General features: G+C 33.2%; 1 protein-coding gene across 5 annotated transcripts; it reads right to left on the bottom strand.

Annotated features, from left to right (window-relative positions):
• Positions 1-27,665, bottom strand: LOC110619134 (pentatricopeptide repeat-containing protein At1g63330). Of its 5 annotated transcripts, XM_021762386.2 has the most exons (5): positions 27,617-27,665; positions 1,425-3,368; positions 1,067-1,251; positions 828-941; positions 1-248 (listed from the first exon to the last, which is right to left on the bottom strand). In XM_021762386.2, exons 1-3 carry the CDS (start codon positions 27,662-27,664, stop codon positions 1,129-1,131), a joined length of 2,115 nt encoding a protein of 704 aa, XP_021618078.2. In that variant the 5' UTR covers position 27,665; the 3' UTR covers positions 1-248; positions 828-941; positions 1,067-1,128. The 5 variants fall into 5 exon arrangements, with proteins under 5 accessions (XP_021618078.2, XP_021618079.2, XP_043814370.1 ...); XM_021762387.2 differs by lacking the exon at positions 828-941; XM_043958435.1 differs by lacking the exons at positions 1-248; positions 828-941; positions 1,425-3,368 and having other exon boundaries at positions 1,132-1,251; positions 25,668-27,663.

Here is a 27,665-nt window from a genome sequence, read left to right as displayed (position 1 = left end):
AAAAAAAAAAAAAGTCTTTTGAACTTAAAATTGAAGATAAATAATCTAGTACAACCACAAAAAATGTATAATTAATAGTATATTTTTGTAGTAAATGCCAAAATAAATAGTACCCCAAAATGTATACAACAAGTAATCAACAAAAATCCTCTATTTGCTCATCTAATCCATCTTCATCTCAGGCATGCGGGAAAAGACCTGGTGGACTGGTGGAAGAGATACTGCACCATGCTCAATCTCTGATGTACCTGTTGCAAAAACTCAAATTAATACTTAAACTCAACAAGTAGGTGTTAAAACTTGCACTCAAGGAGTAAGTATTAACTCTAGTTCAAGTTATAAGTATTAACTCAAGGAGCAATAAATAGAAATTATTTTGAGCATAAACTTACTACAAGTAATAAACTAGCAATAAATAGAAATCATTTTGGGAGCATAAACTTATTACAAGTAATGCATGTATATGATAAACTAGTAGGTGTTAAATTCTAATGGACGGAAACAGGCATGAGTAGCTTTGGTAAAATGATACAGAAAGCAGGTGTTAACACCTGCTAGTTCACTGATTTAACACCTGCATTCTTACTAGTAAAAATCAAAATATATGATAAAATCTCCAAGTCATTGTCCTAATGCAGCATGTTTACTGAAAAATGATAGCATTTTAAAAGGTCATTGAGCACAAAAGTAAAATAGATAAAGATTCTTAAGCATTATAGCATGGAATCAATTAGTTTTAGTTCTCAACTCATTTTCAGGACTAAGCTCTCGAGTTAAGGCTGTAGTAGCAGCCCAAAAAAAAATTGCAAGGAAGATGGTGGGTTTACCAGCAACTTGATCATTAGAAATCTATGACCTCCATTCATCAAAAATCTTATATCCAAAGAGATCTAGTCCATGTCTGAGTTCAAGAGAAAGGCACACACATATCATGGTTTCCACTGCAGGTAATCTACAGTGTTAGAAATTTTCGTTTTGTGGAAGAGAATCACAGCTGATTGAAATTAAAAATGAAATTTGAAGTTAGTTAAATTACATATCTACTACATTTGAAGAAGGCAATTACCAAGTTTCTCTCCAAGACACCATTGAACGGTCAAGATATATAAACTTTAGTTTGCTGATCCCTCATTGCATAGCTTTAGAAGCCTCAGAACGATTTCGTAGTTTGCTTAGAATGAGATCATTATTCTGCGATAAATGTACTACCAATTCTGTGGTAGTAGCATCAGCAGAGAACCCCTTATCAACCATTTCGTCATTGAACGGTCAAGTTATATAAACTTTAGTTTGTTGATCCCTCATTGCATAGCTTTAGAAGCCTCAGAACGATTTTGTAGTTTGCTTAGAATGAGATCATTATTCTGCGATAAATGTACTACCAATTCCGTGGTAGTAGCATCAGCAGAGAACCCCTTATCAACCATTTCGTTGATTAGTTCTGATGCTTTTGGTAAATCCTCATGCTTGAGAAACCCTTGAATGATGATATTATAACAACAATTATTTGGTAAACATCCTACCTTTTCCATGTCTTTAAATACCTTATACGCTTCATCCATTAATCCTTGTTGGCAGAGTCCTTTCATAATTGCACTATATACATAAACATCAGGTTGTAAACCAATTTCAAAAAGACTAGAAAAAAGTTCCATGGCATCATTAATCTTCCCAACCTTGCACATACCATTGATCAGACTGCTATAGATCAAAAGATTAGGCTTCAACTGACTTTTCTCCATTGCTTTCAATAGTGTGAGTGCCTCATCAAGATTCCCCAGTCTACACAAGCCATCAATCATAATTGAGAAAGTTACTATATTTGGCTGTTGACCATGAGAGTACATATCCTTAAAGAGCTCTTTTGCATTTTGGGGCCTCCCTGCTTGAAACATACCCTTTATAAGAGTACAATAAGTAACAGCATCAGGAACTAAACCTTTATGAGACATTTCACCAAAAATATCCTTTGCATCATCTATCATTTTGCACTTACAATATCCATTGATCAAAATGTTGTAGCTAAAAATGTCAGCTATTTCATTGGTCACCATAAGATCAAATAGCTTTCTAGCCTTATCAATTTGGTTGCCTAGACAATATCCATCCATCAATGAACTATAAGTGATAACAGTAGGTTCCACACCTCTTTGAATCATTATCTTGAATATATTTTGTGCATTTGAAACCAGTCCTTTCTTACAAAGAGTGTCGATCAATATATTGAAGGTAACAACATTAGGGGATATGTTCCTCCCCACCATTTCTTTCAACAAGGCCAAAGCTTCCTTGAATTGGTCTGAAATGCAAAGACCATCAATTAAGGAATTGTAGGTGACCACATCAGGCTCTACACCTCTTTGAATCATTACATTGAATGTATTTTGAGCCTCTGAAACCATTCCATCCTTACAAAGAGCATCAATCAATACATTGAAGGTATAAACATTTGGTAATATGTTCTGCTCCACCATTTCATTCATCAAGGCCAAAGCTTGGTTCTTTTGGCCTAATTTGCAAACACCATGAATTAAACCATTGTAAGTTATGACATCAGGTGAAATGCCCTTATTCCTCATTTGAGAGAAGAGCTCTAAAGCCTCACCAACTAGCTCATCTTTGCAAAGGGCGTCAATGATTGCATTGTATGTCACAACATCTGGCTCACAACCTCTATCAGCCATTCCCTTTAGCAGCCCAATAGCCACGTTTGTTTTCCCAAATTTACACATTCCGTTTACTATCACATTATAAGTATAAGCATCAGGTTGATAACCACGTGCAACCATATCATCGAAAAATTCCACTGCTTTATCGATTTTACTCTCCATACAGAGCCCATTGATAAAGGTATTAAATGTCACAGTGGTAGGCTCCAATCCGAATTTGAGCATCTTACCAAAAACAGAGAAGCCAAAATCCACAAGATGTAAGTGGCAGAAGCAATTAATTAAGATGTTAAGAGAATAAACATCGTGAGAGATTCCTACCAATTCAATTGTTTTGGACATGGAAAGGACAGTGTGATATTGTTTCATTTTCACAAGGGCAGATAAGAATCTATTAAATGGAACCCTAGAAGGCAGAGGATGCTTATGAATTACATGATTGAAGGAAGCAATGGCATCATCAAGGTGGGTAAAAGAAGCAGATTTGAAGTTATTTGTCAAGAAGCGTGCATCTTCAAGTGTGGAAGTAGAAGAATGGCAATAATTGGTAAATAAGAATAGGAATGGAGATTGAATGGTACCAATTGCCCCTTGTAGCTGAAGATGGAAGCTCCTGCTCTTCCTCCTCCAAGGCATCTTCATCATCATCGATCTCTCGTCAGTTGGTTTTAGGGATGGATCGGAGATTGGGAATGAGAAAAGGAAATAGAGAATCGGAAAAGGAAATGCATTACTCGTTGTAATTTTTTATTAAATTTTCATATAAAAATATTATTTAATAACAAATTAAATTTATATAATAATAATTTATCATTGCTAAAGTGCCATTGGCTATTGCCTATTTGTAGACATTGTGTATGTTAATTATATATATATATATATATATATTAATTCTATATTATTTTTTATATACAATATTGGGCACCAAATTAAAGGCTGTTATATAAATAGGTACTTTTATTTTTAATATTGAATAAAATTTCATGAAAAATCTAATTGATTTTTAGTTTATATAATTTTTTATTATTAATTATTTTAATTTAGTATAATAAAATTAATTTTTTTACCAAGCTTTACTCTTGTAAGAATTATTTAACGCATTTTTTATTTGAATAATATTATAATTTTAATTAATATAATAAAAAATTAATATAAAAATTATTTAAATATAATAAAATTTTAAAATGCTCAAACTCACTGCATATATTTCGCATTTTCAATTTTATGTGTTATTAATATTAACGTAAATCTTTTTCTATAGATTTAATATACAATATATTGTATTACAAATTATAAGAAATTATTTTTAAACCAGTTCAAAAAAAAACGAAATTATTTTTAAAATATGAATATATTTATTTACAAAATGTCATAAAAGTTAAAAAATTAAATTAAAATATTTTATTTATATATATCAGAGAGATATTTATAAACCTATAATCTTCTGTTTTTAAAAAAAAGTATTTTACATAGGAGAAGCGAAGCATGCACACCTAACTGGAGATTTATCGGATTCTGATGAGAGTTGCCGTTGAAAATTCAAATAGAATCCGAGTGATATTTATGAAATAATATTAAATTCAATGAATATAGTGAAATAAACAATAAAATTAAGTGATTATGGATTAAAATTACCCTATGTACACTAAAATGTATTTCTTATGCTTTAGTAACAATTCATTAATTAGTCTTTCAATTTGAAATTTTTTTGTAAAACTAAATAGCTAAAATTGATGGAGAGATTAATTAGTGGATTTTTTTAAAATTTTAGAAACGTTTTAATGTATTTTTCAAAATTAATGAATTAATTTGTGAGTTTTTTTATATTACAGTACTAAATAGTAATTTTTATAATACTTAGCAGTTAAAAGTAATGTAGGGGCTAACCGGTAGCCTTTTTAAAACTTCAGAAACTTTTAATGTATTTTTCAAAACTAAAGGATTAACTAATAATTTTTTTAATGTGACAATTATCAAATAATAATTTTTTATTTTAATATCATATACTGTGTAAACATAATTTATTAATATTTTTATGTATAATGATGTTCTAAGATCCAGAAAATGAGATTTTACAATATAAATATAAGCTTAGCCAGGGAGGATCATCTCTCTCCCCCCTTTATCCCTTTTTCTTTGTTCTCTAGTGACGCATAATCGATACTCTGTGCAGACTCGCCAGTGTACCTTTCTCTATCAGGCGACTATTTAATTTCCTCTGGCGCGCATGTTGATAGGGCTGCGAAGTGACTGGGCTTGCTATCTTCTATTGGACCGCACTCATGGCTGATCCGGCTTGCTCCACGTCGTCAGGCTAGGGCTTGCGATGTTAGTCTGGTATGCTTGAGAATTGCTTGGTGGGCTTTGGGCATGTATTCTTCTTCAGGACCCTGGTCTCACCCCAGGTGTAAGAAGCCCGGCAGTCATTAAGTGTCCCTTTACCTCCTCAGCAGTTATTCCATGAGTGATTAAGGGGTAAATCCCTAAGCCCTCATTATGACCGCACGGCCAAGGGTGGCTCCTGTCAAAACGTCCTTTCCTTGCCTTTACTCTTTTCGAATTTAAAATCCTCAATTTTCTCCAGACTCTCCTTGTTGCCTCACTCTTTGTATTTCATCTCTCTCATCTTCTGTAAAATTTCCTTGAGGTACGTCTTTTGTTTTCTCTAATGGCTGCCCCCAAAATCCCTAACGTTGTGAATCTAAAGTCTTGCATCACCCCTTCCTCGCTTGTCAATTTCTTTTTTTGGGAGTACCTAGACACCTCTATTTACTGTGTGAGGGCTCCTTCATAACAAGAAGATCGTTCTTCCCGTTCCTCCATCGCTGGGTTTGATTGACCCTCAGCTGGATCGCAGCTTGTTTTTTTTGGTCAAGCAACGCGATTTTGGTTTAACTTTTCCCTTTTCTCCTTTCTTCATTGAAGTTTTCCGTTACTTCGGTGTAACTCCCCGCATGCTCTCACCCAACTCCATTTTCTTCATATGCTCTTTCAAGTCCGTTAGCCTGTGCTGGGGTTTTGCCCCGTCGGCCGCCCTTTTCTCCACCTTTTTTCTTTGGTCAGGGCTAGCTAGGGGTTCTACTATTTTGCTCATCGAGGAGGATTGTTTATTTCTCAGGGCATGTTGGGAAATCCCGAGATTATTACAACCTAAATTGCGCAGCGGAAAAATAAAAATTTCTGATTTCCTTTTCCAGAATCTGAGTGCTTCGTTTATTTCAAACGAAGGATATGAGACTAACCTGTTAATCTTGTCGAAAAGATACAATGTCGGACTGATGGTGCTGTCTTTTCAAATGAACACCCTCAATGGTATCCACACGAACGTTTTCTATCTTTCTAGAGTGCTAGCTCTCTCAAGGATGGATAGATTATGTGCTCCAAAATCTGTAACTGTTAGACTGAATTTTCTAAAAGGTTTCATCACTCCTAAATTCGTAGAAGGAGTATTTATATGTTTCAGTTTTTTGTTTTCCCACAACTCTTTTCCCAAAAGAGTTGTGTTCAGAACCTACTATCACAATCTCGCAAATACTTAAATATCTTACGGATATAGTCCTTTATCTGTAATAGTTACAGATAAACTGCATATCTTTTAAATATTATTATCTTATAATAATAAATAATTAATAATAATAATACTTTATTATTATTAATTAATATTAATAATAATAACACTTTATTATTATTAATTATATTAATGGGCTTTGGGCTTTTAGCCCATTAATATGTCATAGCACATCAACAACGTTCTTTTTGGCTCACATTAATTGGCAATAGGCCCAGTCCCACAAGGCCCATAAGTCATAAGTGGCCTCTAGCAATACATTATGACTACCCAACTAATATGAGGATCAATAGTCCGATAAAGCCTAATAAATAGAACAAATATTAATCCCTTTGTCACACGATATCTAATTTGAATATAAGTCATGGTCAATGTCAAGCTTATAATATTCAAACTTATGATTTCTCGATTTCTAAGTAGGACTGATAAATTCAAATGATATTGATCACACTATCAATTCATTTGAGCACGGTCATGCATTTCTCAGTTTCACTTATCGAGGGGCCCAAAAGATATCTCTCTCAGAGAGAGGGATAAATCCTATCTTGATTGTTTAATATCCTTTACATAATTTCTATTATGCTCAATCATAACCTTTATGATTGTCCGATTAAAGACAATGTTTGGTTATGTCAAAACATAACAGTCTTTATGTTGGAAACTATGACAATCTCAAGTCAAAGGATTAAGACATAACTACTCTGAGATTCACTTATGACAATAACCCATGTAGTAATCTTAATGCGGGTCCATCCAATACTTTATTCTCTAACAAATATCTATGATTATTGAATTATATCAACATATATATAATCATCTCATGATTATCAATCAATAATCATACTAGCAATATTTTATTATTATCAACATAATAATAAGTAACCAGGGATGATAATCATTATTATGTAACATGCAAACAAATAATGATAATAAAAACCTCTTTTATTAATAACAAAAATGATATACAAAAAAGGTCCAAGATAATGGCTTAGGGCAAATACACTAACAGAGAACAAAGACTCTATTAAGGGTTGGGTCGAGGGTTTTATAGTGGTAGAGCTGAAGGAAGGTTTCGGAATAAACTGAGATGTGGACCTCTCTTGGAGGGATGTCCCCCTGGCTGTAACGACATTCCTCAGCTGTCTGTAATGGACCAGATTTTTCTTCTCCGACTGACCTCTATCTCTCGGAAGTATGATATCGAGAAGTGCATGTTCGTGTCCAGTCTTCAGGATTGCTGGGACGCTGGTATTTGTTTGATGTTCTGCTCTTTTTTTTTTCTGTTTCTTGTCTTTTTATTAGAATGCGGTAAAATCTCTTATTGATTGTCTATGTGGCTTCTCCTACTTGAATTAAATTTCAAAAAAAGAAATATTTATCACATAGGTCTGGGAGATATTTATATGCCTTTATAATTTTACATGAAAAATAATTTTTTTTTATTAAAAAAAAGAATTATTCCACATAATAAAAATTACATATAGACATCTAGTCAGAGATTCACCAGATTTTAAAGAAAGTTATTATTTAAAATTCAAATACGAAGATGAGTGATATTTATGAAGTAAAGTTAAATTTAGTTAATGTACACTAAAATTAAGTGACTAATCTGTATACACTACAACGCATTTGTCATACTCTTAATAACCAACTTTCTAACTTATTTTGATATCAACTTTATCTCTTAATAGATTTAAAAGAACTTATTGAATTAAGAAAAATTAGACATATATTTGCACCTCTAAATTTTATTAAAAAAATTTTATAACATCTTAAACTTTTATAACATCTTATATCACACTTGAACTATTCAAAATATAATTAAAATGACCTTTTAATCTTAGTATAAAATAGTATGTAGTACAAAAGTATTGACATATGTCCACAAAAATCAAATTGTTATCTAATTTCACCTTTAATAATTACTTAATAATAATAAAATTATACACAATGCATAAATTTTAAAATTGAAACTCACCATAAACATCATCGTGAAAGTTTCATGCTATATTAAGATTGTGAGACTATTTTAACTTCACTTTCAAATAATTCGAATATTTCATGACACCTTTTTAAAGTTTAGAGTATTACAAATGTATGCCATTAAAAAAATTGAACTATGTGGCATTACATATAATAGTTTATCAATAATTACTTCTAATTTTATGATATATATTAAAATTTTTTTGAGTCAGTTAAGTATTTTCATATATTTTACTTATAATTTAAAGGTTATATCATTAAATTTATTATTGAATATTAAAAATTGATGGTTAAAAATCATTAATGACTATTTTATTTGGTAGTTAAGTCTTTATTAGAGATTCTGTCATTAAAAATTTTTAAGGAGAATATTATACATTAATTATTAATATTAATTATGACATACTATAATCGATCATTAAAATGATAATAATAATGATAAATTTATTTTTTATTAATAATAATTAATATACTTATAAAAAATTTTTAATAACAATGATAAAAGTTCTCGTTATAATTTCAATAATAAATTTAAAATATGATAATAATTAAAAATAATTAAATATTAATAATAATTAAATTATAATATTTTTCACTAAAAAAAAGTTTGATTTATACTCATTGTAAATTTATATAAGTCATGTTGCTTATTAATTTAGAGTGATTTTAGGTGATATCTCATTCTTTTTCTTTTCAATATGAAATTAATAAAAAAAAAAAAAAGTGTATTTCCCCTTAATAACTTACATTATTAGTCGATATACTTATGTTACTAACGAGAAAAGTTAAAGGGTATGTTTGTTATCAATGCAATTTTTTTTATAATTTTTATTAAACTATCGTTAAAAATTTTAAACTTTTATCTCATCAGTCAGATTTATATTTTTAAATAAATATTTAATTAATTAATTTATAAAATATATTTTTATTTTATTATTATAATTTAATTATAGTGATATAGAAAAACTTATTAATTGATTTCTCGATTTTAAAAAATAAAATAAAAAATAATTTATATTTCAAAAGATATACTAATTAGTCTTTTCATTAGTTTTAATTATTAAATATTTTATTGTTTAATCTCTATAATATTAAAAATTTATTAGTTAGTTCTTTAATTTTATAAAAATAATTATTAATTAGACCATTTGTATTGAAAAAATTTTAGACTTTTTTATAAGTAAAATTTACTATTTAGTTTTTATAATATAGAAAAACACACTAGTTAGTCTCTTTATTTTGAAACATATATTAAAGCGTCCTTAAGGTATTAAAAATATATTAATTAGCCATTTCATTAGTTTTGCCTATTACATATTTTATTATTTAATTTATGTAGTAAGCGAAAATTTATTAGTTAATTTTTTAATTTTATAAAATTATTTACTAATTAATTTCTTCGTATTGAGAACATTTGAAACTTTTTTGTAAAACTTAACGGTTAAAATTGATAAAGAAATTAATTAGTAGATTTTTTAAAATTTTAAGAACGTTTTAATATATTTTTCAAAATTACTAGATTAATTAGTGAGTTTTTTATATTACATGGATTAAATAATAATTTTTATTTTTATAATATTTAACAGTTAAAATTAACGTAGTGACTAACCGGTAAATTTTTTAAAATCTCAGAAAACTTTTAATATATTTTTCAAAAATGAACTAACTAATAAATTTTTTTACATGACAATGATCAAATAATAAATTTTTGTTATAATATTATATACTGTGTGAACATAATTCATTAATATTTTTATGTACAACCATTTATAAAATTATTTATACTATTATTTGAGTATTAAATATTATATTTTAAAAAAATTATATTATTTCTTACCATTATATAAAAATTTATACTTATTTTTATATAATTAATTTTTGAGAAAACAAAAATGATGAAGTTATATGAATGCACTTTAAATTAGTCATTATTTTTTTATCATTAAAATTATATTTTTTAAAAAAATATGTTCTATAAACAAACCATGCCTTAATTTCTATACTAACTTTATTTCAAGAGTTTGGAATCAAACGAATAGAAAAAATAAAACTTAAAAAAAAGACTGTATATAAACAGTAGATATAATTGGTAAAATTATTGAGAATTTGCCATGAAGTAGCAAAAAATTACTTTAAAATATAAAGGAGTGAATTATTATTTGATTTTTATATTTTATCAAAATTAACTGTTTAATTTTTTAATTCTGTCATTCGGTTAAAATAAATTTTTATATTATTTATTTATTTTTAAATTTTACATATATAATTTAGTTTTTCTAATCAAAACTAAAAATATATTTACTAATATTTTATTCAATAAAAATATCAAAGAATTTGACTATATTTTAATTGAGTGATTTGAAAATAAAAATTGAATAGTTAATTTTTGATAAAATATAAGGATTTATTAGTAATTTTAATTATATAAAAAAATTATTTAAAATTCTCTAAAATTTCATTTGATGGTGAGAATCTCCTTGCAAGTTTCAGTAATTCATCAAACTTATCGGTAGTGCAAGCAAGCATGATTGGCCCATCAATCTTGGAGTCAAAATTATTATCCTGAGACTGTTTAATCAATTTTTGCAATGCCGAAAACTTCAGATTCTCTATCGAAACTTTGTATCTTTTGCCCTCATCACCCACATACATAGCTACATAGCCTCTTTGAATTTGTAGGGTTTTAGCTTTTTATCAATCGAATTGGAGAGTAATTTATAGGAAAAAAATGATTTGATTATATAACGTTGACCTAAAATCTTAGAGAAATATTTCATTTTTTCGCTAAAAACTCTCCACGATGGTATTATTGATCAAAATTTTCTAAGTCAAAGAAAGGTTTGAGAGTGAGAGGAATTCGAGAGGAAATTGTATAATAGAAAAGAGTAATTGGGATTCAATTTATATATATTGAGGAAATTTGGATTTCCGTATTAAGCAAGGTTTTTTAGCTGGATTAGTTTATTGATTGGTTTAAAAAGTTAGCAAATTAAGGCAATTTCACAAGAATCATTATTAATTATCTAATTATTTACATTTTATTTATTAATGGTAATTGCTAAATATGGTAATTAGTTTATAGGTCAGTAGATTTTTTATCAGGAGTTTGAAATGGGAGGGATTATCACAAATTATATGCAATATTCACACTTAATGAATTCTTTAAATTTTTTATACGAAATGAAAGATAAATTATAAATGAAATGGTTATAATAAAAAATTAAATATTTCATTTTTTTTATATCAACACGAACTTTGTTAAAAATAACAAAATTATTAAAATTATTGAATAAATCAATAAAAATTAATAAGATTAGCTAAAATTAATAATAAATTAAATTAACATAGAGATTTTGATTTTTTTTTGTTATTTAACTTTTTTTTTTAAGAAATGAAGATAACTATCTTTTAACAAAAGTGGGGCCATTGAAACTAGAATTAGATGCTTCAATTTTTTTTTTACTAGAATTTATTTACTTTTTGTAGTTTATTAACTATCATACATTACAAAATAATATTTATGGAAATATTTACTTATAGTTTTATTAATAATGACGTTTATATTAATTTTCTATTATTTAATTTTATATAATAAGATAAATAATAAAAAAATTAAAATCAAAATACCTTAAAAATATATATATATCTTGAGAGTTTAATTTATGTAAGAATTTTTTTATAATAAAGTTATATATTTAATTCAATTTAAATTAGATTTTTTAAAATAGAATTTATATTTAAATAAAAAATCATTAATTTGATAAACTTTCGACGTAAGTTTTCTCTGTGCTCCCTTTATTACTCGATGCTCTCACACTTTCCTCTTCCTTAATCCTAACTTCTTCTTTTCCCTTTCTCATGGAAGATGATCTACGTCAATTGACTATTGAAGAAGAAGATGTTGTTGTCCCTATTAAGAGCTCTAGGGATATTCCGATCATCACTTATGTTTCTCACTTTATTACTCGATGCTCTCACATTTTCCTCTTCCTTAAACCTAACTTCTTCTTTTTCCTTCCCCATGGAAGATGATCTACGTCAATTGACTATTGATAAAGAAGAAGATGTTGTTGTCCCTATTAAGAGCTCTAGGGATATTCCGATTGTAATACCCGGCTAGAGTCCGGCATCGGAATTCCTGTCGTCCGGTGGAATCCAGGATGTCGAAATTCTCTAGAAGGGTAAGATTTATGTTTTTCTAAAGTAATATAGTATGTTTTAATGTTTTAAAGTTGAAATGAAAAGAGTGTTTGAAAGAAAAGAACCAAGGCAGAAAAGCCAGGTTCGGCCGCCAAAGGTGACATTTGGCCGCCGAACATGCATGGCTTTCGATTTCACGTGTGGCCGCCGAAGGTGGTCTGGCCAGCCACCTATAAAAGGCCCTCAGTCGGTTGAACGGATAAGAATGAGTTTATCTTTTCACTTTCTGAGGTGAGACTCTGTCTTCCTTAAGTTTTCTTCATGTGTTCATTAAATCTTGCAAAGATTGATTGATTTGTATGTTATTTTGAAGGTTTTGAGTTAAAAACACAAAGTTTTGAAGTTTGGAGAGTTTGAAGGAGAGTTGCTCCAAAACTCCACGTTAGGATCATTCATCTTCTTGGTTTCAAGAGGTAAGTGAAGATCCTGAACTTGTTTTTATGATTTATGAAGGTTTTATGAGGTTTTGGGAGAGAGTTGCATGAATAGGGTAAAAAGAGAGTTTTTGATGATTTTGGGAGAAAAGCTTGTTTATGTGTTATGCTTTGCTGTTTGTTGGGGTTTTTAGATAGTTTTTGACCCCTTTGAGCATATACTTGGGTGTATGCCTGTGGAGGAATTGAAGTGGTTGAGTTTGAGGAAGATTGGAGCTTTTTGGTGAGAGGCAAAGCAAGTTTCTACCTTGCGGATGAACTCAGGTTCGGTAGCTGAAGGTACATTCGGCCGCCGAACCCTGAGGAGGTGGCTTCGGCTGCCCAAGCTTGCCCCCGAGCATTTGGACTTTCGGCTCTGGAGGGGAGTTTCAGCCGCTGAAGGTGCCGCCGAAGGTTAGAGACTTTCGTCTCTAGAGTGCCTTTCAGCCCCCGAAACTTGCCCCCGAAAGGGTTCGGCTGCCGAAAGTAGAGATTCGGCCGCCGAAGGTACTTGAGTTTCGGCTCTGGAGAGGACTTTCGGCCGCCGAACCTGCCGCCGAAAGTGTCCTGTCCAGCCTTCCTTTGCATGCTTTGCATGGATGTTTGAGTGAGTTTAAGGGGATTCTTGGGGAGTTTAGTAGAGTTGTTCATAAGCTAGTTTGGTCCCTCATTTGAGTCCATCTGTGTAGGCACAGACCAGAGAAACTAGAGAGAGCAGCAGTGAGTACTGCTCCAGAGTTTACAGAGCCTGCAGAGTCAGTCCAGATAGCCAGAGGTGAGTGGAACTAAACTTAATTCTTTTACTTGAGAAATGAAATGCTTTTAGCATAATTCATGCATCATGAGTATGCAATAGGTTGTTTGCATTAGAATCCACGAATATGTTGCATTGCATAGTTATTTGTTGATGTGGGTGAATGCTGAATGATCCAATAGTCTCTGAGAGAAGTCCAGGAGCCTTTGACTACGCCCTGGCAGGTATAGAAAAGTCTAGGAGCCTTTGACTACGCCCTGGCAGGTATAGAAAAGTCCAGGAGCCTTTGACTACGCTGTAATACCCGACTAGACTCCGGTATCGGGATTCCTACCGTCCGGTGGAATCTTGGATGTCAGAGGCCTCTAGAAGGGTAAGAACCATGTTTTTATAAAATGTTTTAATGTGTTTTATGTTTTAAGCATGAAAGAAAATGAGTTTTTGCATGAAAATAGCATTGGAGGAAAACTCAGGTTCGGCCGCCGAACCCCTAGTTCGGCCGCTGAACATGCATGCACTTCGGGAGTGCTTTAGGCCCCCGAAGGCATAAGTGAGGGAAGTCCAGGTTCGGCCGCCGAACATGGCATGCATGCGGAGGCACGTTCGGCCCCCGAACGTGGCCTGGCCAGCCACTATAAAAGGGTCCCTTATCCGAAAACGGGCGAGCTTTTTCCCCATTTTCGGCCAAGGTGAGCTCTCCGCCGTCCCTCACCAATCTTTGATGTTTTTCCTCTAGATCCTTCAAGATTTTCATTTGTTTTAACTTTGTTTTGAAGATTTGAGCTTTTGAGCAAAGTTTTGGAGCTTGGAGGTTCAAGAACCCAATCTCTCCCACCTCCGAGCTTTAGGTCGTCTCTCTCTCGATCTTCAAGAGGTAAGAGCCGATCTTAAGCTCATTGCATGTTTTAAGTAGATCTATGGGTTAGAATGCATGTTTAGGTTATGGTTATGTTTATGGGTATAAATGTATGTTCATGAACAATGTGGATGCTTGATGTGTTGTAGATGGGGTTTATGATGGTTTGAGGCCCCTAGGAACATGTATGCTTGTGTATGTGTGTTGTAGAATAGGTTTAATGCATGTTTGGAAGGTTTGGAGGCGAAATGCGCAAAAGGAGCCAAGTTTCTGCCCTTTGGCAGAAACCAGGTTCGGCAGCCGAAGGACTTTCGGCCGCCGAACATGGCTGGGGAGGCAAGCCTTTCGGCTGCCGAAGCCTGCCCCCGAAAGGAGACTTTCGTCTCTGTCTGGCAGTTTCGGCCGCCGAAAGTGCCGCCGAACATGCATGAGTTTCGTCTCTGTCTGGGAGTTTCGGCCGCTGAAGGTGCCGCCGAACCTGCCTGACTTTCGGCTCTGGAGGGACTTTCGGCCGCCGAACCTGCCGCCGAAAGTGCCCTGTCCAGGCCTCCTTTGCATGTTTTTCTATGGTTGTTTCATGATGTTTTAGGGGGTTTTTGGGGAGTAGTTTATAGTTATGTTCAGGTATGTTTGGTCCCTCATTTGAGTCCACCTGTGTAGGTTCGGACCCGAGGAACCGAGGACCTCAGCAGTGAGTTCAGCTGCTTCGGTGTTGTCAGAGTCAGCCAGAGGTGAGTGGAACTAAACTTAATCTTTTAAATTGAGAAGTTAAATGTTTTATCATGTTTCATGCATCATGATTATGCAATAGGATGATTGCATTAGTTTTCACGAATATGCCGCATTGCATCGATTGTTGTTGATGTGGGTGAATGTTGGATGACCCAATTAGTCCATGACAGGAAGACCAGGACCCCATTCTACGGCCTGGCACAGATTAAGGAAAGACCAGGACCCCATTCTACAGCCTGGCACGGTTATGGGACTCGAAGACCAGGAGCCCAGAGGAGGCCCTGGGACAATGGTAAGTAATGTATGTTATGACAGGAAGACCAGGACCCCATGCTATGGCCTGGCACAGAGTTAGCTTGGACTAATTGGTGACAAGTTCACCCAGCCCTTATGTGAATTGTCTGTGTTATGATGCATTTCATAGAGCATAGTGTTAATATGTTTTATAGTTCTGCTCACTAGGCTTTTAGCTCACCCCTCTCCCTTTACCCCCAGGCTTGCAGGTACAGTATAGAGCAGGAGTCCGGATAGAGTAAAGAAGTCATGTTTATGTAATAGCTAGCAATGGACATGATCAAATTGTAATGTAATGTCTTAATCAGTATAGATATGTATGAGATGATGTTTATGGATGTTAGAGGTGTGCTTGACCATAGATTGTTGTTATCCCTTTTAATACATGATCTTAGAGATTTTTATGATGTTTATGTAAACCAACTCAACATAAGTTATGTCACCCATTGGGGGCACTGATGAGATCCCACAGAGGGATCAATGTTATGTTAATGTATATGCACAGGTTGAGTTTGGTTGATGTATATGGAAAGAAAAGTTTTAATTTTTATGTATGTTGTTGATCATGTATGGGATTATACAGGTTTACAGGTTACATGTCAGGCTTGCTACGGGTCCCGGCGGCCTTAAGCCGATCTGGATCCTAGCGCCGGTAGCGGTCCGGTTTTTGGATCGTTACATACGCCCTGGCAACGGTAAGTACACAGGTGTTATATACACGTATACATATATGACAGGAAGACCAGGTGCTCGATTCTACGCCCTGGCACGGTAGAGCTACCGGGACTATGTGGTGACAGGTTTACCCTTGATGTGAATTGTCTGTGATATGATGCATTCCATAAGATCATGTGTTAATGACTTGTTTTACTGTTCTACTCACTGGGCTATAGAGCTCATCCCACTCCCTTAACCCCAGTCTTGCAGGTTTAGTGTACAGTGTACGGGGGAAGTCCAGCAGAGTACAGGAAGAGAGAAGAGTTTTGTAATAGAATATTGTGGACATGTAATATTAAAGAGATGTAACAGTTGTGTATAAAGTTAGACTTGTGCTTGACTTAGTTATTTGTTGTAAATCTGTTGTATACATGGTCTGGTTATATAACTGTTTTACAGAGTATGTGAAAAACCAGGCTTAATCGGTATAAATTAACCCATCTAGAGCAAGCTCTAGTCAGGGGTACAGAGTACAGAGATAGTGCATGCATAGGTTAAGTCTTGGTCCAGAGAAAAGTTTTTATTTTCACAGAAAATATATGACCATGTATGAGATTTTACAAGTACTCAGAGAGTAAAGCAGGCTTGCTACGGGTTCTGGCGGCCTTAAGCCGATCTAAATCCTAGCGCCGGTGACGGTCCATTTTGGGGTCATTACACCGATCGTTACTTATGATTTCTGTATGGTGGGTATGTTTCTCACATACAATCCAATTAATTTTTAAAATATGCAAACCTCTTTAACAGATTTATGGTATCCTTTATAGGGGTATCTATTATAAAATTAGAGGCAAAAATATATCTGTTTCAGTTTTTTAATAATGTTGATTTGGAAGATATAGGGAATGGGGGTTCTTGGTTGTACAATCGATTTCTGCTTGTTTGGAAGGAGATACAAGCTATGTCGTCAGGCCATATGAGAGTTAAAGTTTGTTTGGACATTCGACAACCCTTGAAACGGTGGAAGAAGTTTGTTGGAGATGATAGTACTGTATTTGCTGTGAAGTTTTAATACAAAAAGCTGACTATTTTTTTGCTATCTATGTGGAAAACTGGATCATGTGGAGACTTTCTGTGACTTGCGGCTGAGGTTGAAGAAAGAAAATATAAAGTTTAGTTGGGGTGATTTTCTCAGAGCACCTATTCGTCGGAACCAAAGACCGACAAGCCTGTGGCTGCGTGATTTCGACAATTCTGCTCCGCCAGGATTTGTATCAAGTTTGGCCAATTTCAGTTGGTTTTTTCAAGTTGATGGGGGCTTTGTTTCAAGTTCAAAATTTTATTGAAAAACTCTAAGAGTATATTTCAACGTGGTATTTCTGGTTTCTCGGAAGGTAATAATACGCCGGTGGTTTAAACTCTTCAGTCTCCACATTTAGACATTTCTAAACTGGGTTTGATTTTGAATGATTGTAAATCTTTTGTTAGACTCTGGAACTATATTTCTGTTAGATAGATTCATCGTCATGCCACTCTAGCTGCTCATATTTTGGTTAGAGAATCTATTAAGTATGATCGTCTCTCTGTTTAGGATTGCATCTCACTTTGTTTGATGAAATTTTATTAATACAATCTAGTTTTGCTTTAAAAAAAAAACCACTCTAACTAATTAAATTAAATATTTTATTTTAAAGAGTTACTTATAATTATTAAATTTAACCACGTTTAATATTTGAAATCTCATTTATCTTTTTGTTAAAAATCTAATAATCACATAATTAAAAAATAAGTAAAAAAAAGAATAACATATAGATTTAATGTGGTTCACCAATTTGATTACGTTCATGACAGCTAAGTTTTTTTTATAAATTTTTAAATAAAATATACTAAAAAATATTATATATTTATATACTAAAAAAATATAAAAAATATAACGGTCTCAAAAAATTCGTGACTGTGGTATACATATATATTTTATAAAATAGAATTTATAATAAAAAAATAATTTTAACCAATTAAATTAAAAAAGTTTCCCTCTGTGGTGCCTTTGTGACTCGATACTCTTACCTTTTCCTTTTTCTTAAACCTAACTTCTTTCCCCTTCTCTATGGAAGACGATCTAGGTAAATTGATTATCGATAAAGAAAAAGATATTGTTGTCTCTGTTAAGAGTTCCAGAGATATTTCAATCGTCACTTATGATTTCTGTATGATAGAGAGGTTTCTCACATACAATCCAATACATTTTATTTTGGATGGAAACAAAAGCTCTTAGTTCTCGTATGGAATTTTTTCGTAATTTTTTATATTTTGATGGTTGCTTCTCAGTCAATAGACAAGGATTGAGAGGAGGCCTTTTGTTAATGTGGAAGAGTCATGTGTCTGTTTCTGCGGTTGGTTTTTCTTCAAATTTTATTGATTCGGTTATTTCGAAAGGTAATGTTCAATGGAGGTTTACTAGTTATTATGGGTTTTCGGAATCGCAACGACGACGTCCGTCTTGAAACCTCATTCGAGTTTTATCTCTTAGAAGCTCTCTTTCGTGACTTTGTTCGGGAGACTTTAATATTTATGCTCGAGAGATGAGAAAAAATGAGGAATATTTTTATCAACTTATCTTATGCAGAGGTTTAGATAAGCACTTGAGAAGCATTTTTGCCAAATTATCTTATGCAGGGGTTTGATTTTGAATGATTGTAAATCTTTATTAGACTCGGAAATTAATATTTCTATTAGATGGGTTCATCGTAATGCTACTCTAACTGTTCATATTTTGGCTAGAGAATCTATTAGGTATAATCGTCTTATTATTTGGGATGATATCCCTCTTTATTTGATAAAATTTTATTAATACAATCAGTAGTTTTGCTTTAAAAAAATCAATTAAATTAAATATTTTAGATAATAATAATTTTTTTTATTTCTTTCAACAAATCAAAATAAATAGCTATTTTTAATTATCAATTTTAACTATGTTTATTATTGAAAATCCTATTATTCCATCTATTATTTCCACATTTATATATATATATATATTAATTTAGACGAATCGAGTTTTTACCGAGTTTAGTCTCGAATAGTTAATAAATGTGCATTATAATGATTTTTAGTTTAAAACTAATAAGTTTAAGGGTTAATGGCAAAAAAATCATGTACTTTTGATTTTGTTGTAATTACACCCTCTTTTTTTTTGTCAATTAAACCCTGAACTTTTAAAATTGCTCCAATTATACTCTACTGTTATTTGTTACTTGTAACAATAAAAATTAACAGAATTGCCACATCACTCACCATGTCAATGTCATATCAGCATGCCACATCAGCAAATTTCAAGGTAAAATTAATAACAATTTAAAAGTTTAGGATATAATTGTAACAACCCCAAAATGGACCGTCACCGGCGCTAGGATTCAGGTCGGCTTAAAGCCGCCAGAACCCGTAGCAAGCCTGCTATACTCTCTTCTGTGTACCTGTAAATCTCATACATGATCATACATTTTCTGTGAAAATAAAAACTCTTTTCTGAACCAAGGCTTAACCTGTGCATGCACTATCTCTGTACTCTGTACTCTGTACCCCTGACTAGAGCTTGCTCTAGATGGGTTAACTCATACCTGTTAAGCCTGGTTGTTTTCACATACTAAAACAGTTATATCAACAGACCATGTATACAAAAGATTTACAACACAAATATAACTAAGTCAAGCACAATTCTAATATTACACACAACTGTTACATCTCTTTAAGATTACATGTCCACTCTAAGCTATTACAAATCTCTTTACTCTTCCTGTACTCTGCTGATCTCCCCTGTACACTGTACACTGAACCTGCAAGACTGGGGTTAAGGGAGTGGGATGAGCTCTATAGCCCAGTGAGTAGAACAGTAAAACAGGTCATTAAACATGATCTTATGGAATGCATCATATCACAGACAATTCACATCACGGGTAAACCTGTCACCACATAGTTTCAGTAACTGTTCCGTGCCAGGCCGTAGACTGGGGTCCTAGTCTTCCTGTACTGTATATGTATATGTGTATATAACACCTATACTTACCATTTGCCAGGGCGTAGACTGGGCACCTGGTCTTTACTATACCTGCCAGGCCGTAGAATGGGGTCCTGGACTTTTCTCTACTTGCCAGGCCATAGAATGGGGTCCTGGACTTCCTGTCTGGAACTATTGGATCATTCAGCATTTACCCACACCAACAAATAAGTATGCAATGCAACATATTCGTGGATTCTAATGCAATCACCCTATGGCATAATCATGGTGCATGAAATATGCTAAAAGCATTTAATGGCTCAATTAAAACGAGTATTAAGTTTAGTTCCACTCACCTCTGGCTCTCTGGACTGACTCTGCAGGCTCTGTAAACACTGGAGCAGTACTCACTGCTGCTCTCTCTGGTTCCTCTGGTCTGTGTAGGTACAGATAAACTCAAATGAGGGACCAAACTAGCTTATGAACAACTCTATGAAACTCCCCAAGAATCCCCTTCAACTCACTCAAACATTCATGCAAAGCATGCAAAGGAAGGCTGGACAGAACACTTTCGACGGCAGGTTCGGCGGCCGAAAGTCCTCTCTAGAGCCGAAACTCATGCACCTTCGGCGGCCGAATCTCAACTTTCGGCAGCCGAACCCTTTCGGGGGCAAGTTTCGGAGGCTGAAAAGCACTCCAGAGACGAAAGTCTCTAACCTTCGGCGGCCGAAACTCCCCTCCAGAGCCGAAAGTCCAAAGGCTCGGGGGCAAGCTTATGCAACCGAAGCCACCTCCTCAGCACGTTCGGCGGCCGAACCTTTCTTCGGCGGCCGAAGCTGGGTTCATCAGCAAGGCAGAACCTTGCTCTGCCTCACGCCAAAACGCACCAAACTCTCCCAAACTCAACCACCTCACTTCCTTAACATGCATACACCTAAGCATATGCTCAAAGGGGTCAGAAACTACCTAAAAATCCCAACAACACAAACATATAACACATAAACATGCTGTTCTCACAAAATCATCAAAACCTCTCTTTTTAAACCCTATTCATGCAACTCTCTCCCAAAACCACATAAAACCTGTATAAATCATGAAAACAAGCTCAGGATCTTCCCTTACCTCTTGAAACCAAGAAGATGAACGATCCTAACGTGGAGTTTTAGAGCACCTCTCCTTCAAACTCTCCAAACTTCACAACTTTGTGTTTTTAGCTCAAAACCTTCAAAATCCATAAAAATCAATCAAACCTTTGCATGATTTGATGAAACCATGAAGAAAACTTAAGAAGGACAGGGTCTAACCTAAGAAAGTGAAAGAAAACGGCAAGAGTTATCCTTTCAACCGACTGAGGGCTTTTTATAGGTGGCTGGCCAGACCACCTTCGGCGGCCACACGTGAAACCGAAAGCCATGCATGTTCGGCTGCCGAATGTCACCTTCGGCGGCCAAACCTGGCTTTTCTGCCTTGGTTCTTTTCTTTCAAAAACTCTTTTCATTTTAACTTGAAAACATTAAAACATACAATATGACTTAAGAAAAACATAAATCTTACCCTTCTAAAGATTCCGACATCCTGGATTCTATCGGACGACAAGAATTTCGATGCCGGACTCTCGCCGGGTATTACAATAATTGTAATAAAATTAAAAATATAAGATTTTTTAGCAATTATCTATTTTATTAATAATTATTTTTTAGGAGATAGAGGAGTAAAGACTAAATTTATAATTTCAGATGAATTGCATATTCTTTTAGTCACTTAACCAACTTAGACTAGACAATCAAATCCTTAATCTATATACTATTAATTTTCTTGAAACTCACTCTAAATATTAGTATAATTTAGAAAAAAAAAGTGGTGAATTAGTATTATACTCGAGAATTAAAAGAATAATTATAAAAAAAATATTCTAAAAAATTATTTTATTATTTTTTATAATTTTAAGTTGAATCATTTTACATATTATTTAAAAGTATTTTTTAACACTTTATGTCTAATATATTTAATAAGGTTATTTTCTTAATAATAATTTTAAAAGTAATACTAAAATAGTAAGCATATTAGACAAATTTAAAAGAAATAGATTGATAATGATTTTAGTCAAAATAAAATTAAGATAAATTGTTATAAAATTATTGATAAAAGTAAAAAAAATAAATAATAATATAAATAGTAATTTTTAAATACATTTAATAGTAAAAATGGATAACTTTATAATTTTGTAATTTTTAACTATACAAGTAATAGTAAGGTAGTCAGATATTAAGAGGATTGTTTTATAATTTTATAAGTTTTTAAGTATACAAGTAATAGTAGAGTACATTTAGTCATGTAATAAAAAGATTAAGTTTAATTGGCAAAAAATAAAATATAGGATAGAATTGCAATAAAAGTAAAATATAGAGTTTTTTTGTAATTAATTATAAACTTTACTGATATGGCGTGGTGATATAGCGAATAACGTGGCATTTCTATTAGTTTTTTAACAGTATAAGTAACGGTTGGGTGTATTTGGAGTAATTTTAAAAAGTTAGAGTTTAATTGAAAAAAATACATGGTATAATTGCAACAAAATAAAAAATATAGAATTTTTTTACTATTAACTATAAGCTTAAAATTAAATAATTTTAATTAAATAAGTACATATAAAAATTAACTCACAAACTTGTAAAGAATGAGCTCTTAAATTTTAATGATCCGAATATTTGCAAGTTTGAAAAGTGTAATTAAACTATATGGAGTTGAACTTTAAAAAACTTAAATTGGCTCATGAGAATATATGCGGGGTTTGAATTTATTTCTCTTACGATATTAGTCTCACCTACTTAACGAAATAATTTACGAGCCTATTTGCGAATTTACTCATAAGTTCGAAAACGAGTCGAGTTCACGAGTTTTAACGAGCCGAATATTATGGAGTTTAAACTTGACTTGTTTACTAAACGAGTCTAAAAATTAAGCTCCAACTTAGCTTGTTTATAAATTAAATCGAGTCCGATTGAAATTTTATCAAGCTAAATCTCGAATAACTCACAAACCAATAATTTGATTCATTTACACTCCTAACTACTGCACGACCAAACTGAGACGGTAAAGTATCTGTCACAAGAATATTCCTACTTGATCTTGAGCGATAAACTTTGCTAAAAAATAAGACTTACACAAGTTTTTTCACTTGTTTCACTTTTTTCGATGGGTGATCATTAGTCTAATTAATATTAAGTAATCAGAAGCAACACCTCGGATTATTTAACATTCCCATCTAAGTAGCCTCAATTTGACAAGAAGTCTATTATGGATAGCTAACCAGGTTATAAAACTCTGCCTGGGAATACGCTTACCCCACATCACCTTCCACCAATTAACCACTCCACCCTTCCTTCTTAGGACTTTCCAAGTACTATTAACAGTGTAAGTCTTGAGTTTCCATTTAATAGAATCTGCCCATTCATTGCTTACATAATATTTTCGAACCTCTTCCCAGGCTCCTTCCATTGTGGAATCCAATGGATTAGGAAGCCTCCACATACCATCCCTCCAAACCTCTCTCACCTTAGCATGTCTATGATGTCAGAATATCCCATATTCAACTCAGAGACCTCTCAACAAGACTTTTCCCACCCATGCAAGGGTCATACCAAAATGAAAAACCCCTCTTCCCAACTTATATGCATAATGCTTTCTAAAACAATCTCTAATTTTCACCAGATTCTTTCAAGAACAACTAGCATTACTAGGTTTAGAGATCCCCAAAAACTGAGGCTTTTCAACTTATTCCTCACCATGTACCCTACCAGCATAGGATAATTATTTAGCAGACTATGAGTCAATTCTACTAGTTATTATACTAATAAGCTTCTGACAATGCTCTTTTTTACTACTAGTAGATACCAGAGGTAATCCCAAATAGATAACAGGAAGAAATCCCTCCCTGAAATTGAGGAATTGTAGAATTTGCTGCTTCATCTCCTCTAGCACTCTTGCAAGATAAACACAGCTCTTAGACTCATTTACTTGCAATCCTAAAACCTCCTCAACTTCAAGGCCTCTCCAAGCCCACAGACCAAATTCCTAGCCCATGACAAAACAAAAACAAATCATCTACAAAGCAAAGTGACTCAATGTTGCTTCTTTACACCCTTTACGAAAATTTGAACCAGATTTTCAGTTGCATTTTCGTTTGCAATTTTTATTTAAACGATCCAAAATAATTACAAATATCACAAAACCAACCTATTAAATGCATAATATAACACAAATCAACCACAAATCTAATGTATTCAATTATAAAAAAAAAAAAAAAAAGAAGAGTCTTTTGAACTTAAAATTGAAGATAAATAATCTAGTACAACCACAAAAAATGTATAATTAAAAGTATATTTTTGTAGTAAATGCCAAAATCAATAGTACCCCAAAATGTATACAACAAGTAATCAACAAAAATCCTCGATTTGCTCATCTAATCCATCTTCATCTCAGGCATGCGGGAAAAGACCTGGTGGACTGGTGGAAGAGATACTGCACCATGCTCAATCTCTGATGTACCTGTTGCAAAAACTCAAATTAATACTTAAACTCAACAAGTAGGTGTTAAAATTTGCACTCAAGGAGTAAGTATTAACTCTAGTTCAAGTTATAAGTATTAACTCAAGGAGCAATAAATAGAAATTATTTTGAGCATAAACTTACTACAAGTAATAAACTAGCAATAAATAGAAATCATTTTGGGAGCATAAACTTATTACAAGTAATGCATGTATATGATAAACTAGTAGGTGTTAAATTCTAATGGACGGAAACAGGCATGAGTAGCTTTGGTAAAATGATACAGAAAGCAGGTGTTAACACCTGCTAGTTCACTGATTTAACACCCGCATTCTTACTAGTAAAAATCAAAATATATGATAAAATCTCCAAGTTATTGTCCTAATGCAGCATGTTTACTGAAAAATGATAGCATTTTAAAAGGTCATTGAGCACAAAAGTAAAATAGAAAAAGATTCTTAAGCATTATAGCATGGAATCAATTAGTTTTAGTTCTCAACTCATTTTTAGGACTAAGCTCTCGAGTTAAGGTTGTAGTAGCAGCCCAAAAAAAATTGTAAGGAAGATGGTGGGTTTAACAGCAACTTGATCATTAGAAATCTATTACCTCCATTCATCAACAATCTTATATCCAAAGAGATCTAGTCCATGTCTGAGTTCAAGAGAAAGGCACACACATATCATGGTTTCCACTGCAGGTAATTTGCAGTGTTAGAAATTTTCGTTTTGTGGAAGAGAATCACAGCTGATTGAAATTAAAAATGAAATTTGAAGTTAGTTAAATTACATATCTACCACATTTGAAGAAGGTAATTACCAAGTTTCTCTCCAAGACACCATTGAACGGTCAAGATATAACAACTTTAGTTTGCTGATCCCTCATTGCACAGCTTTAGAAGCCTCAGAACGATTTTGTAGTTTGCTTAGAATGAGATCATTATTCTGCGATAAAAGTACTACCAATTCTGTGGTAGTAGCATCAGCAGAGAACCCCTTATCAACCATTTCGTTGATTAGTTCTGATGCTTTTGGTAAATCCTCATGCTTGAGACTTGAATGATGATATTATAACAACAATTATTTGGTAAACATCCTACCTTTTCCATGTCTTTAAATACCTTATACGCTTCATCCATTAATCCTTGTTGGCAGAGTCCTTTCATAATTGCACTATATACATAAACATCAGGTTGTAAACCAATTTCAAAAAGACTAGAAAAAAGTTCCATGGCATCATTAATCTTCCCAACCTTGCACATACCATTGATCAGACTGCTATAGATCAAAAGATTAGGCTTCAACTGACTTTTCTCCATTGCTTTCAATAGTGTGAGTGCCTCATCAAGATTCCCCTGTCTACACAAGCCATCAATCATAATTGAGAAAGTTACTATATTTGGCTGTTGACCATGAGAGTACATATCCTTAAAGAGCTCTTTTGCATTTTGGGGCCTTCCTGCTTGAAACATACCCTTTATAAGAGTACAATAAGTAACAACATCAGGAACTAAACCTTTATGAGACATTTCACCAAAAATATCCTTTGCATCATCTATCATTTTGCACTTACAATATCCATTGATCAAAATGTTGTAGCTAAAAATGTCAGCTACGTCATTGGTCACCATCAGATCAAATAGCTTTCTAGCCTTATCAATTTGGTTGCCTAGACAATATCCATCCATCAATGAACTATAAGTGATAACAGTAGGTTCCACACCTCTTTGAATCATTATCTTGAATATATTTTGTGCATTTGAAACCAGTCCTTTCTTACAAAGAGTGTCGATCAATATATTAAAGGTAAAAACATCAGGGGATATGTTCCTCCCCACCATTTCTTTTAACAAGGTCAAAGCTTCCTTGAATTGGTCTGAAATGCAAAGACCATCAATTAAGGAATTGTAGGTGACAACATCAGGCTCTACACCTCTTTGAATCATTACAATGAATGTATTTTGAGCCTCTGAAACCATTCCATCCTTGCAAAGAGCATCAATCAATACATTGAAGGTATAAACATTTGGTAACAGGTTTTGCTCTACCATTTCATTCATCAAGGCCAAAGCTTGGTTCTTTTGGCCTAATTTGCAAACACCATGAATTAAACCAGTGTAAGTGATGACATCAGGTGAAATGCCCTTATTCCTCATTTTAGAGAAGAACTCTAAAGCCTCACCAACTAGCTCATCTTTGCAAAGGGCGTCAATGATTGCATTGTATGTCACAACATCTGGCTCACAACCTCTATCAGCCATTCCCTTTAGCAGCCCAATAGCCACGTTTGTTTTCCCAAATTTACACATTCCGTTTACTATCACATTATAAGTATAAGCATCAGGTTGATAACCACGTGCAACCATATCATCGAAAAATTCCACTGCTTTATCGATTTTACTCTCCCTACAGAGCCCATTGATAAAGGTATTAAATGTCACAGTGGTCGGCTCCAATCCGAATTTGAGCATCTTACCAAAAACAGAGAAGCCAAAATCCACAAGATGTAAGTGGCAGAAGCAATTAATTAAGATGTTAAGAGAATAAACATCGTGAGAGATTCCTACCAATTCAATTGTTTTGGACATGGAAATGACAGTGTGATATTGTTTCATTTTCACAAGGGCAGATAAGAATCTATTAAATGGAATCCTAGAAGGCAGAGGATGCTTATGAATTACATGATTGAAGGAAGCAATGGCATCATCAAGGCGGGTAAAAGAAGCAGATTTGAAGTTATTTGTCAAGAAGCGTGCATCTTCAAGTGTGGAAGTAGAAGAATGGCAATAATTGGTAAATAAGAATAGAAATGGAGATTGAATGGTACTAATTGCCCCTTGTAGCTGAAGATGGAAGCTCCTGCTCTTCCTCCTCCAAGGCATCTTCATCATCATCGATCTCTCGTCAGTTGGTTTTAGGGATGGATCGGAGATTGCGAATGAGGAAAGGAAATAGAGAATCGGAAAAGGAAGGCTCTCTGCCCGCTGGTAAAGGAAATGCATT

Source organism: Manihot esculenta, chromosome 7 (genome assembly GCF_001659605.2).
Source record: "Manihot esculenta cultivar AM560-2 chromosome 7, M.esculenta_v8, whole genome shotgun sequence".
Taxonomy (NCBI): Eukaryota; Viridiplantae; Streptophyta; class Magnoliopsida; order Malpighiales; family Euphorbiaceae; genus Manihot; species Manihot esculenta.
The sequence above is the reverse complement of the archived record's forward strand: the minus strand, read 5'-3'. Positions and strand labels throughout refer to the sequence as shown.

Excerpts from the sequence above, each read along its gene's own strand:
- LOC110619134 (XM_021762386.2), bottom strand. The coding sequence starts at position 27,664 with ATGCATTTCCTTTACCAGCGGGCAGAGAGCCTTCCTTTTCCGATTCTC. Across the intron at positions 3,369-27,616 it reads GCCTTCCTTTTCCGATTCTC|TTCTCATTCCCAATCTCCGA; the intron begins TATTTCCTTTCC and ends CTCTATTTCCTT. Across the intron at positions 1,252-1,424 it reads CAGAACTAATCAACGAAATG|GTTGATAAGGGGTTCTCTGC; the intron begins GTTGATAAGGGG and ends AATGACGAAATG.